At 38.1% G+C, this 21,283-nt stretch overlaps 1 protein-coding gene and 1 pseudogene across 1 annotated transcript in view; one reads left to right on the forward strand and one right to left on the reverse strand.

Moving 5' to 3' along the window:
- Window positions 1-21,283, forward strand: part of MET (MET proto-oncogene, receptor tyrosine kinase) — a 112,774-nt gene that overhangs the window by 50,834 nt on the left and 40,657 nt on the right. The window contains exons 3-6 of the mRNA XM_049642969.1: window positions 2,825-3,016; window positions 14,866-15,000; window positions 15,781-15,954; window positions 20,842-21,002. Coding sequence (XP_049498926.1) covers window positions 2,825-3,016; window positions 14,866-15,000; window positions 15,781-15,954; window positions 20,842-21,002 — 662 coding nt within the window. The remainder of the gene's footprint in view (window positions 1-2,824; window positions 3,017-14,865; window positions 15,001-15,780; window positions 15,955-20,841; window positions 21,003-21,283) is intronic.
- On the reverse strand, window positions 5,737-5,848 carry LOC125931183 (uncharacterized; annotated as a pseudogene).

Genomic DNA, 21,283 nt, shown 5'->3' on the forward strand with positions numbered 1-21,283 from the left:
TCTTATCAGTACAGTCAGGAGCCAGACACTCTATTCATTCCTCTTTTTTTTTTTAATTTTTTTTAACGTTTATTCATTTTTGAGAGACAGAGACAGAGCATGAGTGGGGGAGGGGTAGAAAGAGAGACAGGGAGGGAGACAGAATCTGAAGCAGGCTCCAGGGACTGAGCTGCTAGCACAGAGCCTGTTGCGGGGCTCGAACTCACAGACCATGTGGTCATGAGCTGAGCCGAAGTCGGATACTTAACCGACTAAGCCACCCAGGCACCCAGCCTTGTTTTTTTTAGCTTTTTTTTTTTCTAATGTTTATCTCTATTCATTTTTTATAAACTCTTTCCTGTACCTATTACTGAAAGAAAAAAAAAAAAGCTTTAGTAATATTAGTTTACATCTCCACACTCATTCCCTCTCTACTTATAATTGATTCATTTACTCATTCATTCACTTAATATTTATTAAAGATCTCTGTGTGATATTTCATCTACTACTAGCAATACCTTGGTGAACAAGCAGAGTCTCTGATGGCAGGGACTTCAGTCATAATCCACAAGCAAATAGTTACAGCTGTGAGTGCTATGACAAATAGGTAAAATGTATTATGACAGTCTGTAATAGAAGCATTTGACCTAGATATTAAGGTCAGGATAGGCCTCCTAAGGAAATGATGATGCACTAAGATCTGAAGGAGGCATAGCAGTTAATAAAATGAATGAAGGTGGAAGGATCACTCCAGGAAGAGGGAACAATATGTGCAAAGGCCCTGTAATGAGAGGACATATGGCATATTTGGAGAACTGACCAAAGGCCAGCTCCCTGGAGTACAGAGTGCAAAGGAGAACACAATGAGAATGATTCTGGAAAGTTCAGTAGGATCCAGATGATGAAGGGCTCATCAGACCATGTTAAAATTTTTGTCTTTTATCCTAAGAACAGTAGGGGGACATTCAGTGTTTTAAAAAGAGTGATGTGATGAGATTTGTGTTTTATGGGGGGAAAAAATCTGGCTGCAGTGTAGAGAATGGACCTGGAAAGAGATTGGGTGAGATCAGATGTGGCAGGTCCAGTTTGGAAGCCATTGTAGTAGTTCAGGAAAGGGAGGGGATAGCTTGAATAAGGGTTGAAGTATGGAGGCAGAGAAAACTGGATGGATCCAGGAGATATTTAGAAACTGCAACTGATGAAAATAAGTGATCGACTGTACATGGGGAGGAATCAGGGATGGCACCTAGATTTATGACTTGTGCATCTGGAGGAATGATAGAACCATCCATTAGGGTGTGTGGTATCATCAGATCAGGCATGAGGGAAAATGATGGTTTCTACTTTGATTGTGTTGAACCTGAGGTCTTGGAGACATCTGAGTGTGTATTTCATAGGCAATTTGATATATGCATGGAGACATCTGAGTGTGTATTTCATAGGCAATTTGATATATATCCTCTCAGAGGAGAGGATAGGGTGGAGGTACAAATGTGTGTCAACTAAATGGCAATAGACATCATGGGAGAGACAGAGGTTGCCTACAGAGAGTGTGAAGAGTGAGGAGAGGAGCAGCCTTAGGATGGATCCTTGAGAAACCCTGACATAGATGGCCCTACACCAGAGACCAAATGTTGCAGTGTAAGAAGTAGAAGGAAAATCAGGATACTGAAGTGTCAAGGTGAAGGAAGGGATCCACAGTGCTTAACTGACATATATAATTGAACAATATTTTTAAAATTTTGCACTTGAGCCTAAAAGATAAATACCTGATTGAGTGGTAATTGCCTTTTAGTAAGTTAACTATTGCAGCATTTGATGCATGGTTTCTACATTTTTTTGAGCCTTTTACCATAATAATGACAAATACTTCAGTGGGATTTTCTGGGTGCTGGGTTTTATGGTAAAAGATGTCTGTAAATTAGCTCATTTAACTTTTATAACAGCTATGCAAGGTTGGTACATTTCTATAAGTCTCTTGATTTTCCTGGGAGACTGAAATGAATAACCTGAATTTCACAAACACATAGAGGCTATAGGGTCTGTGTAAGGCAAATAAGCATGACAGACTAGGATTTGATGCAGAACTTGAGTCTGGGGTCTGTGTTCCACTGCCTCCTGGTGAATTATCTATCAGCCACCACCCCCCTACCACCTCACTGCACACAAAGGCACACATTTTAAATTTTATTTTAAAATTGTATTTTAAAATATATAATGTATTATGTATGACTCTAACATTTATTATTATTCCAGTTGAAATCCATCTCATTGGACTTGCCTGCTAGAAGCAGGGCCTTTTTATTTTTTTAATATTTATTTATTTTTGAGAGAGACAGAGTCTGAGCTGGGGAGGGACAGAGAGAGATGGAGACACAGGATCCAAAGTAGGCTCCAGACTCTGAGCATTCAGCACAGAGCCTGACGCGGGGCTTGAACCCACAAACCATGAGAACATGACCTGAGCTGAAGTCGGACACTTAACCAACTGAGCCACCCAGGCTAGAAGCAATACCTTTATGCCCAGGACTGGGACATCTATAGTTTTGTTTTTCTTTTATTAGCACCACTAAGTTCCATTTTTATGTATGTACATATTCAACCATGGTGCAAACTGTGATAGTAAGGTTTACCCCAGTTAAAGTCTATATACACATAGCAGCACCTACCAGTACTGGAGCCATGTAGGTCACTAGAATAATTTCTGCCTGTCTGGGGCTCTTTGTTTATTTGCATGGTTATCCTTGCTATTCTACTCTGAGCTCTGAAAAGACACACTGAAAAGTTTCTTACCAGCTTGTTCGCATCTGACTCACATTAATTCTATGACCATATTTTATTCCAGACACTTTTGAGAAATTCATCAGGCTGTGAAGTGCGCAGTGATGAATATCGAACGGAGTTTACCACAGCTTTGCAGCGAGTTGACTTATTCATGGGCCAATTCAACCAAGTCCTCTTAACATCTATATCCACCTTCATTAAAGGAGACCTCACCATTGCTAATCTTGGGACGTCAGAGGGTCGCTTTATGCAGGTAAATGTTTTCTGAGAGTGGCTGTGGCTGTTTTACTTGGTATTGTTAAATTAGTTTGGTTTTGTTTTTACAGAAGGTATTTACAGATATTGTAAAGTGAAAATCACAGTAAAAGCTAGAGACACAGACTGAAAGCCAGACAATGAAGACTGGTCCACTCTTTATGAAGTATATAGCCTATTTTTTTGTTAAGTTCTTGAAGCTTTCAGTTTAAATGTGGTTGCTTTAATTTTCTTGCCCAGAATGGTTTAGAATTTTGTTTGCTGTTGTTTTTTTTTTCCATTCATGATTTCTGTCACATGATTGGAAAATAAAATGAAACAATTAAAGCACTTCCAGGCGATGTTTTCCTATTTCAAGGGAAGCTACGGATCAAAGGAGAGCTATTGTGTGAACCGTGTGTCTCCATGAGAAGAAACATTCACATCATTGAGAAATATTGGCAGGAGTTAGGAAGGGACGTTATCATCAGGATCCCATTGTAACTTCAGCTCTCCTGATTCTGCAAAAGGATGGGGTCAGACACAAAGAAGTTCATATACTGGGGGGAGAAAAATCTGGACTTTATTAATAAATGATTTTAATGGATAGCAACAGTATTTCTATAAGTGAAAATTCACATTTCAGACTTGCAATTATTGTGTTTCCAGAAAACAAGAATCATAGCACTTTGCAGAAATTAAAATGCTCTTGTGTTGAATCTGTTTTCTTTAATAGTAATTGAGTAGTGTTTTCAACATGAGTTCTTAGTAGGATCTTGATTAATGCAGAATGACCAGGGTATCTATGGAAATGTTGACTTTTTACAAAGAGTAGAAATTTCTTCTAAAGAGAGATTCTTATTTCATAATAATCTGATGTAATTAACATCCTAATCAGACAGTGACTTCTGGTAAGCCAATTGAGGACAATGATGTTTTCCTATGACTTGCCCATCTGTACATATTCTATCTGTATTCTTTTACAAAATATATCTTTTAAAATTACCATTGTTGTTAATAGTGGTATGGATATCGGTCATTGCCATATTTTAAATCATGTTTTTCTTACACTAGTTGGATATATTGGAATTTTTTCAAAGTCATAAAATGTAAATAAAACCTTCCTAGCTCGAAACTAATCATATAGATCCTCTTATCTAAATGTTTCCACACTTGGTCTCCCCTCCTCCCACTGCTTCTAATTACTATACTTTTTCTCCCCTCCCCTTTCTCCCAGCCCAGTGTTCTTATTTACCCACCTCAGATCAGTTAGTTCTGTCTTAACTCCTCAAAATCTGAAGAGTATAATCTCAGTCCCCTTCTGCATGCACTCTGAAGTATTTGAGTTATGGTCATATCTATTATCCTTGTAAAATATGTAATTCTGTGTTTAAATGTGTTTTTAATTGACACTGATATTATTCTGCAGAATTCCAAAAAAAAAATTGAAGGAGGATGAAAGAATCTTGCATCTGTTGAATTCCTAAGGTGTTCACTATGTTGACTTGTTATCTTTATTTTTTCTTTCTTTTTGTTCTAAATTGTTTATTACCTCATTCATCCAGTTTCATATTAATAAGCTTTCTATAGTCACTTTAGGTCTGATACTTTTTTACATCAAAAGGTTCCTGGCTTATTTCCAGATTCTAAAGTTCTAATAAAATCCCATTTTTAGATAGATCACTTTAATAACTGAGTAAATTCTGCTGTGTGACAGATTTTACCACCTAAGTGATATGTCATATATCAGTCTCATTGTGACAGAAATGCTGTGACACGTGTTTTATTCTTATCTCCCAGCATTTTCATAAAAGAAGCAATATTATGCCCATTATCTGTGCATCCAAAACATTAAAGAGGAAAATAAGTAAGTAGATACTTATTTTATGGAAAGTGCTGATATCACTGATTTTTTTTAAACCGTGTGGTTCTTAATTCATCAGATATGCACTGAGAACTTACTAACTTTGCTCTACTAGGCAAATACGTGAAGCAAAGGAAGCAGTGACACAGAACCTGCCTTTAAGGAACTAAAATTTTAGTATGGGAGATAAGAACACGTACCTGATATCAAGACAGCAAGACAAAGACATACAGACAAAGGGCTATTGAGACCCACATATAGGATTCATTTCTCTGACACTTGTCCAAGAGAATTCCAGTCCCTTAAATTTTATGTAAATAAACCTAAAGCATTTGAAGGATCAAACAGTCAACATCACTGAAATCCAGTTTGTTTACAGCAAATAATGTTGGGGGAGGAGTCCAGCGGCAGCAAAGACCTAGGGAACTTCTAGCTTAAGCTAGCCAAGTAGTAACTGTGGACCAAGTTCTGTAAATGTTTTGACTGCGTTAAAGTGCTAAATCTCTGGCCAGGCCTAATTTTCCTACAACTTGTGTTTTAGTAATACTGTGGAGTTTCTGTTATAAAATAGAATGGACATAATTTTTTTTCCAAAGGCAGGTGCCATATATGAAAAGGAACAGAAAAATGACTTTTACTTCCTTCCTACCCTGAAGCCTAAAGGCAGAGTTGCTTTGCAAATGTTTTCTCTCATGAATTTGCAGCTGTTTCTGCCTTTCCTATTGTGCTTATGTTCAGCTCTGGCTGGGAATACAAGCTTCAGCCCCAGCTGTTGGGTGCAAAGTGAATCAGGTATTTCACAGTGGTTATTTGGTTAGAAAGAATTATATTGTTTAGCTAACAATATCGTATGTATGGAAGAGAGGACATGTTTGACATGTTTCTAACATTTAAACATGTGTGACTTATCTCATACAGGTGCAGATATATCTAAACTGATAAGAACAGATACTACACTTGATCTTAGCCAAAAGGCCGAGAAGCGATGATATATCTAAATATACTGATGTGCACATGTATTAGAGTCTTTCTGTAGCACCAATTCAACATAGATACAAATTTCTAAAACAGTTTTTATTTGTGTGATCACCTTCTTGGGATACTTAGAAGTAAAATAGTGTGATAAGTATTATTCAAGATAGTATAAGTGAACAGTGAGAATGGGGCTTCTTACAAATTTTATATGGTGAAGGGATGTTGAAAAGAACAAGGCTTGAGAACATTAGCACAATGTGCAGGGCTACGTGGGAGAGGGAGGACCGTTACTCATGAAGATCACAGGACTATTCACAGGGATTGCCCACGTCTCCCCTTCTGAGCTCCTCATCTAATCAGCTTGCAAAAATAATGCTTGCTTGATTTACATCAAAATTATATATATATATATATATATATAATTTTTTTAAAGCTCTCATATAAGGCCTTTAATCTCTAGATGCAAGGCATTGCTATTAAAATATTTGTGCCGGGGCGCCTGGGTGGCGCAGTCGGTTGAGCGTCCGACTTCAGCCAGGTCACGATCTCGCGGTCCGTGAGTTCGAGCCCCGCGTCAGGCTCTGGGCTGAGTTCGAGCCCCGCGTCAGGCTCTGGGCTGATGGCTCGGAGCCTGGAGCCTGTTTCCGATTCTGTGTCTCCCTCTCTCTCTGCCCCTCCCCCGTTCATGCTCTGTCTCTCTCTGTCCCAAAAATAAATAAAAAACGTTGAAAAAAAAAATTAAAAAAAAAAAAATATTTGTGCCTGACTGTCAGGCCAGAGAGAGTGAGTATATCGGGTGGGTTGGGGGGAGGAAGGCACTTTCAATACTTTATAAGTTCAGTTCCACAAACATTCACTGGGCAGCTACCTTGTCTGTATACAGTGGCCACTGCCTGGGCACTGTCACAGCTGTCCCTTGGTTCTTTGGCATCATCCTTACTCTTCTCCCATCCCCTTTTCCCCTCTCCCTGATTCTTTGAGGCTGTTCCCACTCATCACCCCTATTCTCTTGTGCCTCTTAACTGGACTAGTTGGATCATAAGCAAGAAAGTTAAAAAGACAGAGGGATCACCTAAAAAGACATCCTTTGCTTGTGATCATTACTTATGGTCATTACTTAAAGGATTATGTTAGTAATCAGTAAACTTAAAAATAATTACACACTTCCAGTAAGAAGAATCAATTCATCTATTGACATCCTGTCTTCAAATTCTTTCAGTTCCTGTACCACCATCATGGTATGTCAATGCTTTTTGTTGGAAGCCTGTAGCATACATTATCTTTGGGATTACTGCTATTTTAGAGTAACAAATGAATGATATGAGCATCCAGCAGAGACCCAGGCAAATAAACAACATTTCTCTTTAGGGATTGTTGATTTACTGGTCTCCTTTATAAAATGCTCAGATAAAATATCATCTGTCCTTGGTTTTAATGTGTACATCATTGATTTAATTATATCCCTAAATAATGGTAGATTTGGTATATTTCTTTTTATTAAATGTTTATTTATTTATTTTGAGAGAGAGCACAAGCTGGGGAGGGGGAGAGAGAGAGGGAGATAAAGAATCCCAAGCAGGCTCCATGCTGTCAGTACAGAGCCCAATGCAGGGCTTAATCCCACAAACCGTGAGATCATTACCTGAAATGAAATCAAGAATCAGATGCTTAACTGACTGAGCCACCCAGGTGCCCCTGATTTGGTATATTTCTTTAGGAGAAAATATATTCATGAATTGTGAGGCTTCTTTTGTTTGAAAGAGAACCCATTATAAATAATAATTTCAGACTTCTATCTATAACTAAAATTTAAACCTAGGGCATGTATATCTCCTAAAATGAATTCATGCATGCTCTTGAAATACATATATCTTATACACTATTATATGCATAGAAAATTAAAACATAAATATTTGAAACCCTGAGAAAATGGTAAGCTTTTGTTTGTTTTGTTTTTTGGTAGTAAGAAATAACTAGGATTTCTTGTTTGGGTGCTTTATTGACAGAGTAGAAACACATTTGAAAACATGAAGTATACGAATCAGTAGGTTTTTTTTAACTTTTATCACTTCTAAAATTCAAAAACAGATATACTCTGTGTATAGATTGACAGATCCTACAATTACTGTATTTGGAGTATTGATTTGAAAGTACTGATTAATTTTTTTTTTTATATTTTCTAGTCTTTTTGGTTTTTAGTTGCTTGATATTTTTTACAGAAGTCTCAATCTGGTTTTGACTCATTTCAACTCACAATGATTCATTTTAAAAAATTTAAACACACACCCACATCAGTGGTGCAGCAATAAGGAAAATTATTGTGCTGTTTGTGTATACCTGGCTTTTGTAGTATCAAGTTGGTGTAGAAGCACTCATGCCCATTTACCAAAAAGAATAAAGGAAAGAAAGAACACAGTAACGCTTCATTTAATTCATCTCTTACCACCTGGTACTTTGTCTTACGACTTTTATTTCTTGAGCTGTCAGCACCAATCAGCAATTTCTGTTTCTCGTGTTGTTGTTGTTTGTTGGGTTTTGTTTTTTTTTTCCATTCCAGAAAACTAGATGTTTACCTTGATTGAAATAAATGGTTCCACTCTTCATATCTGAATTCTTGCTATAGAAACACCAATTTCTCTCACATACTGAAGAAGATAGTAAACCTAAAGCAGGTGTCTGAACCAGTTCAGGCTACTTTAACAAATTTCCCATAGACCTGGTGGCTTAAACAGCAAATATTTATCTCTTACAGTTCAGGAGGCTAGGAAGTTCAAGGTCAAGATACAGCAGATCTGGTTTCTGGTGAGAATCTGATTCCTGGTTCATAAATGGCTGTTCTTGCTGTATCTTCACATGGTGGAAAGAGGGAAAGAGAGCTCTCTGAGGTCCCTTTTATAAGGACACTAATCTCATTTGTGAGGACTCTGTCCTAATGACCTAATTGCCTCCCAAAGGCCCCACCTACTTACACCATCACATTGGAGGTTAAGATTTCAACATCTGAATTTTAGGTGGGCACAAACATTCAGTCTGTTGCAGTAAGCAAGAAGCAAGAAGCATTAGAAGCCATACGTTGAAAATGCAAATTGAACTGTTGGAGGTTATGTAAATATCTGAAACGTCTAAAAACCTTACCCCTTCATCAAGACTTAAGTGAGTTTCTTATTTCAGGCCATTCATATATTTAGGCAATAGATATACCTTTAGGACCTACTATGTGCCCAATCCTGTATTGGGAACTACAGTTAAAGCAGACCCACTCTAGATCCATAAGGTCACACCCAGTTACAACCCAGGCTGTTTATTAATGGTGTCATCTCCTCTCACATTTTTTTCTTTCAATTCACATTTTTTTCTCATTCAGTTTCAAACTCCAACAATTTGCATCATCTTTCATGACAAATGAAGTTTTCCTCATTCCCTAACAAAAGTCCTCTATTTTTCTTTGTTTTTAAATTAGAAATCAGTCTAGATGTTATCACAGGTTCCATTCAGTTCTATTTGCCTAGAAATTGAACTGTATATATTCTGTTCTTACAAAAGGAAAATTTACTTTAATCCTCAATTAGTATATGTGCTGCCAAAGCGAGCGCTACTTTGATCTTCAAAAAGCAGTGGGGCCCAGGGTGCCTGGATGTCTCAGTTGGTTAAGTGTCCAACTCTTGATTTCAGCTCAGGTCATGATCTCACTGTTCGTGAGTTCAAGCCCTGTATCAGGCTCTGCACTGATAGTGTGGAACCTGCTTGGGATTCTCTCTCTCTCTCTCTCTCTCTCTCTCTCTCTGCCCATCTCCTGCTTGTGTGCATTCTCTCTCTCTCTCTCTCTCTCTCTCTCTCTCTCTCAAAATAAAATAAACTTTAAAAAAAAAAAGGCAATAGGGTCCAGGGAGTGTGCTGCATCTCCCACTCTGATTCTTCTAGTGAAAATCCACTTTTATTCCATTTTTTACCCCTTTCCCATCTCCAGCCTCTCTAGGACCTTGTTGTACAGAAGTCCAGTCTGATCCTGAGGGGATATTTAGGACACAGGTTGGGAGGCTAAGCAAGTGATACCCAGGTTCTCAGTCTTGGGCAGGAGGAATGGTGGGAGACTGTACATCTCGAGAAGTAAGCTTGCCTTTTACTTAATTTAAGCAAACATTTGGCAGAGAAATGCAAACCAAAATCACAATGAAGGATGACTTCACACAACTATGGGTTGGCTATAAATAATCAAGAAAATGGAAAATAACAAATGTCAGTGAAGTTGTGGAAAAATTAAAACCCTCATACATTGTTGGTGGGAATGTAGAATTGTGCACACCTATGGAAAATGGTATGGCAGTTCTTCAAAAAGTTAAATATAGAGTTATTGTAAATCTGACATTTCTGCTCCTAAGTATATACCTGAGAAATGAAAATATATGTTCTCACAAAAAGTTGTATATGAATGTTGATAGTAGCATTGTTCACAGTAGCCGAAAATGGAAACAGCCCAAATGTCCCATCAGCTGCAAATGCATAAATAAAACATGGTATATCCATATAATGGAATATTATTCAGCAATAAAAAGGAATGAAGTACTGATACATGTTCTAACATAATGAACCTTGAAAATATTATGCTAAGTTAAAGAAACCAGTCACAAAAAAATCACACATTGTAGGATTCAGTTCATTTAAATGTCCCGAATAGGGAAATCTATAGAGATAGAAGGTAGATTCATGGTTGCAAGAAACTGGAGGGTGTGAGGAGATAAAGAAGGTGATAGCTAAGAGGTGTTGGGTTTCTGTTTGAGATAATGACAATGTTCTAAAATTGGTTGTGGTGATGGTTGCACAAATCTGTGACTATACCAAAAACCATTGAACTGTCCACTTTAAAAAAATGAAGAGAAAGCGCCATACAAATATCTCATGTTAAATTGTATTCATCATTCTTAAGGAAAATTAAATTTTGAAACAGTTTAATCAAAAATAAAGCTCTAGTAGCACCTGCATGGGTCAGTTGGTTAAGCGTCCAGTTTCGGCTCAGGTCATGATCTGGCAATTCACAAGTTCAAGCCCCATGTCAGGCTCTGTACTGACAGCTCAGAGCCTGGAGCCTGCTTCAGATTCTGTGTCTCCCTCTCTCTCTCTACCCCTCCCCTGCTCACACTCTGTCTCTTTTTCTGAAAAATAAATAAACAGTAAAGATTTAAAATAAATAAAAAAATATTTTAAAATAAATAAATAAATAGAACTCTGTGCATGGGTAAGGGAATCTGGCCCTTACATATTTGAAGATACATCATGCAGAATTATTTTACTGAGGTTTATGGATTTTGGAGCCTAACCACAAAGGTTTTATTTTATTTGTACATATATTTCTTCCCCATGTCTTCTCCCATATCATTTGAGATCACAGCCACAACAATCAAGTACATTTAGATTCCTCCCTAGTCCCTCACACCCAAACATATTAGTCTTATATTTTCAGGAGCATTAAAGAAAAAGGCGGGTATTTTTTGAGATAAACATTAAAAATTAGTTGTCAACGTAGTAGAAACTCAAAGATAATTGCCATTCTTCTATTTTATACTTACCCTAAGATTGCCAAACGATTTGTCCTAAGCATTAAATTTAAATGCCAGATTTAGTTCTGTCCTTGAAACTATCTCCATGATGACCAAAAGGAACTTCTAATTTCTTAAAAGCATTGCTTCAGGGATATTTTGAAGTTAAAGTGGTTATTCCATTATTTGGAATTCTAGCAATAAGATAAAGTGAGAAATTAATGATAGAAAAGCGTTCTTGACATGTTACAGCAGTAGGTATACCTGTAGAGAAAGGGCTAATGATCAACAAAAAGGTATTTACATCTGTGATATGACCTCTGCTTAAAATTCCAGGTATCTCAATTTTCCACACAGCCTTCCCATCTTCTCTGGTTCATCCCATTTTCTGTATGAAGCCCCACTCATCCTAGCTCATGCTCAAAAGTAGAGCTCACTGGCTCTACTAAGTAACATTTCCTCTGTACCATCAAAAACTATTCAGACGTAGTCTTTCTCCTTAGGCACACTTAACTTGTGCAGCCAAGATTGCTGAAACAAGGAGGATTGGCAAGGCAAATATATTGGGAAATTTGTTTTAATGCTTTGACTCACAAGTGGCTCTTGAGAGCTCAGAGTTGAAGCTTTTTATTAGTATTTATTCTGGTGCTCCAAGAGTGTAGCAGTTGAGTGTTTAAGAAGAGGTCAAGCAGTCAGATTCTAGCATTAGATAAAGCTCCTTGGAAACCTGACTCTTGTACTTCCTAGCTAAAATTCTGTCTTATTTTCTTTATGGAAAATATTAGTACCTACCTTGTACGATTATTGTGAGAAGTAAACAAAATGTCCATTTAAAGCTCTTAGCACAATGACTGGCTCAGTTACCATATATATGGTGCTCTCCAGACAAGAAGTCTTAGGGAATACACTAAATCAATTCCAGTTCCAGAGGTGCAAAGAGCTTCTTTATGAAAAGAGAGATAAAGGTTAATCCTTTCTGGGAAATGAACATTTGGATGGACTTCAGATATTTGATAAAGTCAAAGATGATGACCTCATAATTAGGAAGGAATTGCTTATTATAGATGTGGGAAATGATATTAAAAAGAGCAAAAAACATAGGAGAAAAAAAGGGTACTAAGAGTTGATTGTTATATAGCAGGTCTGAATAGAATGGAAGCACAAGACAAAGAGAGGCAAAATGGAAATATTCGTAGGAAGGTTCAGGGGGATAAATAATCTTCAGTGAAGTGGAAAGCACAGAATGAGGTAGAGAACAGAGTCTGGTTATTAAGAGAGGCTGGGGTTTTGTTTTGTTTTTGACATGTGTGAAAGATTTTTTTTTCACCTTTGTAGTTGAAAGTGATTGGCAACAATCAGGGATATATGGAAAAAAATGAGGGTTGACAGGAAAAACAAGTGGTGAGCACCAGAAGTGAATCAAAATTGAAAAATTATATAACTGAAATATGGATAATTTGGGATAGAGGCTCTAGAAGTCTAATGTCCTGATAATTCTGCTTGTAACCTGCACCCAGCAGGAGGTAGGACTGGTAATCAAACTTCTTTTTACTTTGGCTACAAAAGTCACAAATAACTATTTGGCCTACATTTAGGAATAACGGTTCCCATCCTTTCCTATCCTGATCAAATGACCTGTGATCCATCATTTACTTCTGTGCAAAAATAGCCACCCTGCTTAATGGAGATGTTTTGAAAGTATTGCATGTTTGGAATAGAACATGTGTTAGAAAAAAAATGTCATGATGTTTAACTTTTAAAGACTGTATGTGAATTTGGTTAGTTTCTCTATCAACAACCCACTCTCTGGAAGCAAATTAGGTACTTTGGAAATCTTCCCAAATTGTTTCAAGCTACTTGACTCCCTGTGCTGAGGAAAAAATTTACTGCTAGCTCTCCAGGACATTTATATGTTGTGTGTGAGTTTGTTAGAGTACTAAGCAGTTAATTTTCATTCCCATTTTACAGATAAGAAAGGTGAGGTAGAGGGAATGGTTATTTAATCATAACCTCACAGATGCCCATGTTTGTCCTGTGATTTCATACCCACAACAAATAAATACACTTTCAGTGAAACAAAAAAGGATATTTGGGATGTCAGGCAATTTCACAAAGTCAGTTTCAAGCCCAGAGCTGCATGCAGTAAGCCTCCTGCACCTCATGTAGATGCAAACCCATGGCCTATTAAGAATGAAAATCTTTCTGACCACTCTTTTTATTTTCTAATGTTTATTTATTTTTGAGAGAGAGACAGAGTGTGAATGGGGGAGGGTCAGAGAGAGAGGGAGACACAGAATCCAAAGCAGGCTCCAGGCTTTGAGCTGTCAGCACAGACCCCGGCGTGGGGCTTGAACTCACAAACTGCGAGATCATGACCTGAGCTGAAGTCGGCCACTTAACCGACTGAGCCACCCAGGTGCCCTTCTGAGCACTCTTAAATACTCCTGAAGTCTGAGTGTTCATCTCAGATTGTCATTCAGATTTTATCCCTGGACTTCATTATTACTGGGTTCTTGCAGTAGAGAAGATGGAAATTATATAGCCTGAGAAACATCCCAAATTAGAAATACCTGAAAGCAAGAATGACACAAGTCCTCAAACTCCATTTCCAAGGCATTGTTAAAACCATCAGGCCTTATTGTAAAACCAGGCCAAGAAGAACTTTATAATCCAAGAAATAACATCTGATAGGACGATGGTTTATAAAAATGACATTAAAGTACCTGAAGGCCTATTTTGATCTCAGAAGATCTATAAATATGGCTTAAGAGTTAGCAAAGCTGGAGGGCGCCTGGGTGGCGCAGTCGGTTAAGCGTCCGACTTCAGCCAGGTCACGATCTCGCGGTCCGTGAGTTCGAGCCCCGCGTCAGGCTCTGGGCTGATGGCTCGGAGCCTGGAGCCTGTTTCCGATTCTGTGTCTCCCTCTCTCTCTGCCCCTCCCCCGTTCATGCTCTGTCTCTCTCTGTCCCAAAAATAAATAAAAAAAAAAAACGTTGAAAAAAAAAAAAAAAAAAAAAAAGAGTTAGCAAAGCTGGAACTAGATTCGGGTCTCCAGACTCCCTGTCTGCTAACCTTTCCATTACATCAAGGAAAGCTGCCCAGTGAGGAGGGGAAGGAAGATAGATTTAAAAAATAATCTGAAATCCTTGTAGCATAAGTGAGGTCTTCTGTTTTGGAGAGAGTTTTGGCTCTTCCAGTTCCCCATACAGTTGTGAGGATTTGTCTGCATGTGCTGGCTGATTGACTGAAAGATCTCCTTCTCAATAAACCGTTAAAAGATCATATGCAAAAGTCTGTCTTGGGGGTTCAGATGAACTGTCTTCACAGCAGGAGATTAGGAGATGTTGTATTGATTTACAATGAGATAAACTGTTGGGCCTTCTCTTCAGATACCCACAAGCTCTCCTAATCTGTTATTAACATTATCATCCACATTTTCCACTTATATTTAAACTGAACTCATTGGACTAAGGGTGTTTGTGTTTTGTTTCTCAGGTTGTGGTTTCTCGATCAGGATCATCAACCCCTCATGTGAATTTTCGCCTGGATTCCCACCCTGTGTCTTCAGAAGCAATTGTGGAGCACCCATTAAACCAAAATGGCTACACACTGGTTGTTACTGGAAAGAAGGTAAGCCCCGTTCCCACAGGGAGGTTCCAGGGCTGTAGTTTTTCCTGAGTGGATATTTAAAGCATGTATCATATGACCCTTTTTAAGTTTTGTTTTGGTCTTGGATTCACCTCTCCTTTCTCAGGTTATTTCTTGAGTATTCCAGAGATCTTCTGAAGCCAAGTTAAATTTTTATTTAGGAAGACTGGACCAAAGGGAGGTCCTCCTTGTAATGTGTACTTCTCCTTTTGTCCTGTATTTCTCAATGAGAAAAACAAACATGCAGAATGAGAATTACAGTCCTAAGGGCAGACTCTAGTGCAGGCTGGTAAGTCCTGAAATGTACATTGGAATCTGACACCAGCCAGCAATCCCTCTTCCCTGAGAGGAGATGCATCTTGATGCTGAATGATGTGTAAACTTACTTAGAATTTCCCAGGGGTCAAGTGTGTTTTCCAGCAGCTTATATTAAACTCTCTTATGTTTTAAAATCACACTTCAGATAGAGCAGAATGTCCCTACTAGATAAAACTTCTAACATTGCATGACAGTACTTATGTTCCCTGGACAGTAATGGTAATGTTTATCACATATGTGCCAACAATAGAAGAAAGGAAGGAATTTGGTTTTTTGATTTAAATCACTTAACCATTATTATATTACATGTTTTTTACACATTGGTGCTATCTCTAGTAGACTCTATACGATTATAGTTACATATATCTTTGGGGTATTTACTTTTCATTTAACAAACCAATAAAAAACCTCTCTGGAAGCTCTTTCCAACACTTTTCTTCACAGATCACCAAGATCCCACTGAATGGCTTAGGCTGTGAACATTTCCAGTCCTGCAGTCAGTGTCTTTCTGCCCCTCCCTTTGTGCAATGTGGCTGGTGCCACGATAAATGTGTGCAACTGGAGGAATGCCCCAGTGGAACATGGACTCAAGAGATCTGTCTGCCTACAATCTATGAGGTAGGAATCTGTCAGCTCTCATGTATATTTTTTGGTAAACATAAATCCCATTGATGAAAAAATTCCGAACTCAGTTTACTCATTTGGCTGTGAGACACCAGTGAAAACACCATCTCCCTCCAAGGTTTTCCTTCAAGGTGGCATTTGGGCACATCACCCTGAGACCTGTACCTGAAGTGCTTGCTTCACACTCCCTAAGTAGTTCTCTCCTTGAGCAGTTGCTCTCCTTTAGTGCTTTGTGAATAAAAGAATGGTGGCTAGTGAGCAGCATGGCTCCCCATTTCCTTACCCTGGGACTTTTCCCTCCTGACTCATTTGACTCAGTGGTTTCCTCACCACCTACTTAATCTACCAGGTGCCCAGAAATGAGCCTCCATCACACACAGAGATCTGCTCATAGAATAACCCAGAATCTTAAGCTGAACCATGCAAGCTAGGGATGCCAGCCATGCAGGAGCAGATAGGACAGAAAGTTTCTTCCTGTCTGATGCATAGATGGTGGCCTTGTCTCATCACACATAAGACTGGAGGTTACTGGGGTGCCTGGTGGCTCAGTCAGTTAAGTATCCATAACTCTTGATTTCCGCTCGGGTCATGATCTCACAGTTTTGGGGATTGAGCCCTGCATGGGGGTCTGTGCTGACAGCACAGAGCCTGCTTCAGATTCTCTCTCCCTCTGTCTCTTCCCCTCCCCCACTCGTGCTCGCTCTCTCTGTCTCTGTCTTTCTCTTTCTCTCAAAGTAAATAAACTTAAAAAAAAAAAAAAAAAGACTAGAGGTTACCCCCAGGACAATATGGGAGGCAAGTAGTCATTGAACACTCATGGGTAGCTAACTCTCTCAAAGTTCCTAGAAGAACAATATAGGTACAGCTGATGACTATACTAACATCTATACTCTGTGAGCCATTTCATTCTTTAATTCATTCCAAAAATATTTATTGAATACAAACCATTCTTCTAGACATTAAGGAGGCACTCTTCTAGACATTAAGGAAATGTAGTTGAACAAGACAAAAGTGCCTCCTAGAAAACTTAGCTTCTACTGATGAACTCAATTGACATTGTAGCCATGCTCTCTAGCTCTTTGCTGCCTTGTTTAAGCATATATTTGGCACTATGAAAATCATCTTGGCATTTTTTTAAATGTCTTGGTCCAAATATATTTTGCTTGAAAATAATTTTCTGGTGAGGACCCGATATGTATTTTCCCTGTCCACATATAGAACAGTTGAACTTTAGTAAATGATTCTTGTGAAAGATTCAAGTTAAAGGTCTCGGTCTCCTGGTGCAAGCCCAAGTAAACAAAGTGTGCAAGTCAGAATGAGAAACCCCCCCCCCCCCACCAAAGTGCATGGCTGTTTTCATTTAGTTACGGTTTGGGGCAAGATTTGTGCAGGGTGACTGGGTTTTAAACCAAATTATTTTCTGTTAGGTGAGACACAGTTACTAAGATTTAGTTTGATCAGTCAGGAATAAACTAGAAGATAGTAAGAAAACAAAGTTAAATCTACATGCACTCTTTCTGTTGTCGTTGTTTAGTATATTTGTAAAACCACGTGCAATGTTATACTTCTTTAAACACACAGCCTTGGCAATTTGAGACACTAGAAACCTGAACTCAGCAACTCCATGAAAGAGATATGGGAAGAGTATATGTGATGTGTGTGTGTGTGTGTGTGCGCGCACGTGTGTACATGCAACTGAATTACACCAATTTCATTTCTTCAAAAGTAGCCAAACTGGTGTTTTAAATACAGAGCATGGAGAACCTGTATAAGTAGAACATTTAATTTTGACCAATGTTCTTCCTTTTATGACTCATGGAAGCCATATTAAAATGGTGTTTTAAAATGACTAAATATCTTAGAATTTTCTGGAACCAGAGAATCTCTGACAGTGTTTAAATCTCCCTCCTCTCTCTCCTTTCCTAACTCCACCTTTCTGTAGTTGGTGATTTTTAAAAGGTTGCATTGCATCATGCACAAGTCAGTGAGGCTTGGGCTGTATGGTTAGGAGGAAAGTAGTGCAGCTGAGTCCATAAATCCTTTTCAGTTCATAGTTGTTAGGAAGATTTCATGCTGCACTAGACCGTGACAGTTAGCATTCTTACTGCAAAAAATAAGACAGATTATTCATCTATTTCTTATCTGTCTTAAATACTGTGGACACAAAACCCAACTAGTGTATTGTTTTACTTTCCAATAAATGTAAGTTAACCTGCTTTTCAAGGTACGTGATGTTCAGTGGCTGAAATTCTTTGCACTTCCACATATGAGAGATTTCAGGATTGCAAACCCATTATTTTGTTTCACACGTTATCTGATCTCATACTTAAAGAGCAAAGAGAAATGTTTCAGAAAAGGAAAAGCACTTTCCAATGTATTCTGAATTTATTAAGATAAAATTGTCATATCTTATAGGATTGAATTCAATCCCAGTGAGACAATAAAACTATTTATTAATTGATCAGAAGATTCAGATAAGAAGCAACAGCAATATCTTATGGGGCAGGGGGGTCATTCAGGCAAAACACTACCACCACTGTATTTGTGACTTTTTAAGTACTAAAGAGGCAAATTCTAATTTTCCAGGAAGGGTTTGTTGTTGTTTTAGTGTTCTCTTGTATTATCTTGATAGGTTTTGAAAATGTGATCATTTAAATCATTTCCACCTGTTGAAAGGGCACCAGCTGCTTTTGTGGCTGTTTCTCCCCTGTCCAGACAGGTGGGAGATCTGCGTTTGTGGCTTTATGCTGGACACTCCTTTCCTTCCCACAGAGTTTCCCTGCCCTTTAGGATAACTCAGAGTTTGCCAGCTCATTGTTGGTTCTGTCCAAGGGTGTGTTGTCCAAAACCACTTCCTTCCTTTTCCCCTGGAAGATTGAACATTACCCCATAAACTAAGGGGGAAATGCTCGCATACTCCACTCTAGCATCTCAGCCCAGGGAAGAAAGCTAAGTTCAGCTGGCCTTTCAAATCCTGATCTACCATCTAGCAGACATTTTTATAATATTCATTTCTGTTTGCCAGTACACCAGCTGAACAACTCTCATTGTGTTTTCTCAAATCATCATTCCAAGTGATGATGTATGTAGATGACAGAGTTCAGTTTTTACATAGAAAGGGGGGATCTGGGCAGCAGGATCAGGCCAACATCAGCCTTAGACAGCTGTTTTCTATGGGGAAGCCTCCTCCTTAAACAAGGGAAAGGCAGCTGTGTGGCTGCTTCAGGCTGAAGAGAGTCCGGAAGGGTTAGGTGTCTTGTTCTCTCCTACTGGATTTCTAACATAATAATAAATTTTTTTCTAGCAGTTCTTATTTGACTAGACATGGACGAGGTAAGTTTTCATGAAAGGCACAACTGTGTAATGGATTTTATGGGTAAAATAGCTATCATAAAAGCATTAAGCTAAGACTTTAAAGAGGTTTGGTAACAAGGGTAAGTTAAGACTTTGGTTTGCGATTATTTACTTGGGATGAATGGGAATGTTTGCAAATTTGAATTTTGCTAAAAGCCCTTCTAAATTGTGAAAGAATCACTTTTAGACTTTTACTAACTGGTCTTTAGCAAACACTTTTACTGGTTTTTGAGTTGTCTCTATGGCGGTGCTATGTTTTCCCACCATTGTACTTTTCCAGCACAATTTACAATATGTCCTCCCCAAAAGAGCATTTCCTTTCTCAATTGTCACAAAGCTGCTGAGGAGAAGCTTATTTTTAACTTAGAAATTTGTTTTGTTTTAATAGTTTTAGCCTAAGAACAGTTGTCTTGTAGACTTCATAAGCACCTACTGCTATCTTATATCGCAGTTGCCAAAGTTTTGTTAATGAACTCATGTTTTACTTTCAACACACCAAAAGTGAGCCTGCAATAATAAAATGAATGTATGTATTTAACATAGAACATGGGAGAGAAAAAAAGTCAGCTCTAGAAATGAGATGTAAAATAATGCCAAGAGAGATAATTAGAAACATTGCTACAATAAAGATTACATTTGGGGCTCTCTCTAGTTTTTTTTTTTTTTATATCTATTTGTAATAGAAATAATATATTATATTTATTTAAAATTATATCATTTTTTAAAAGCTGGGTGTGTCAACTAACCAGCTTGTCTATAGAAAATAGGGACCATATTTAAAGGAGAAAAGAAAAATTCCGAATCAGTAATAAATGTGAATTAGCAAGTATAAAGAAATAGATTCACCTATTCATTTGTTAGTGCTTGGCACATAGCAAATAATTTATAATGAATAATGAATGAGTGAATGCCAGATATATATTGAATACCATCTTTGTGTTTGGTCTTATGATAGCTGCTGAATGCAATTATGAAAACACTGGACACCAAGAGGTGTTTTTACTGTGTGAATTTCTTCTCTGGGTGGGGAGTACCATAGCACAAGACTATAACAAACACCCAGCTGGTGCATGGAGCAAGGCACATGTTGGTGCTTGGCTTCTAGGGCGCATGAAGGATTTTTGATCAGAGTTTGATCTGGAGGCCCATGAAGGAGTTATAATGAGAGTTACAAACATGTAAAAGTCTGGGCCCAAACTGTGTCTATTCCAACCTAGAAGATTATTAGATGAATTCACTTCAGAGTGACCCACAAAGACCCTTCATTTCCACCCAGGCTGAATCTGCTTTCTGTCCCATCTCTGGATCTCCTGAAAACAGCTTTTATTCATCAGCATGTTAGGTAATTTTCATATTTGTTCCAGATTCTGTGAAATTTGTGACACTTTTTCAGTTTTGTTTTTTTGTTTTGTTTTTTTAGATAGTGGCAGGATAGAAGAATTTTAGACTGAGGATATATATTTTGTTTTGCACACAAATGAAGGATAATGTCTTCAATTTTTTTTAAGTTTTCGGTTGTCCTTGTAGGTTTTCCCAACCAGTGCACCCCTGGAAGGAGGAACAATGCTCACTGTGTGTGGCTGGGACTTTGGATTCAGGAGGAATAATAAATTTGATTTAAAGAAAACTAGAGTTTTCCTTGGAAATGAGAGCTGCACTTTGACCTTAAGTGAGAGCACAACAAATATGTAAGGATCTTAAAATGTTTTGCTGGGGTGTGGTTGGAAAACAGGTTGTGTTTCAAGATGAATGCTTGTAAAATTATCCCAAAAGTCCATGTCTTGAGTTAAAAAAGGGTCTTGGCCTTGTAACATCCCTAGTGGAACTGTTTTGTTTTTAATCCTATTTACTTACCAGGATTAATAAAGAAGAAAGGTGACATTACCTAGTAAGGAAAAGAAGAATCCAGCATCTGGGAGTTTTGAAACCATTTTTGTTACATTTCTTCAGAAATTGTTTGGGTAGATTT

The sequence above is a fragment of the Panthera uncia genome, chromosome A2 (assembly GCF_023721935.1).
Source record: "Panthera uncia isolate 11264 chromosome A2, Puncia_PCG_1.0, whole genome shotgun sequence".
NCBI lineage: Eukaryota > Metazoa > Chordata > Mammalia > Carnivora > Felidae > Panthera > Panthera uncia.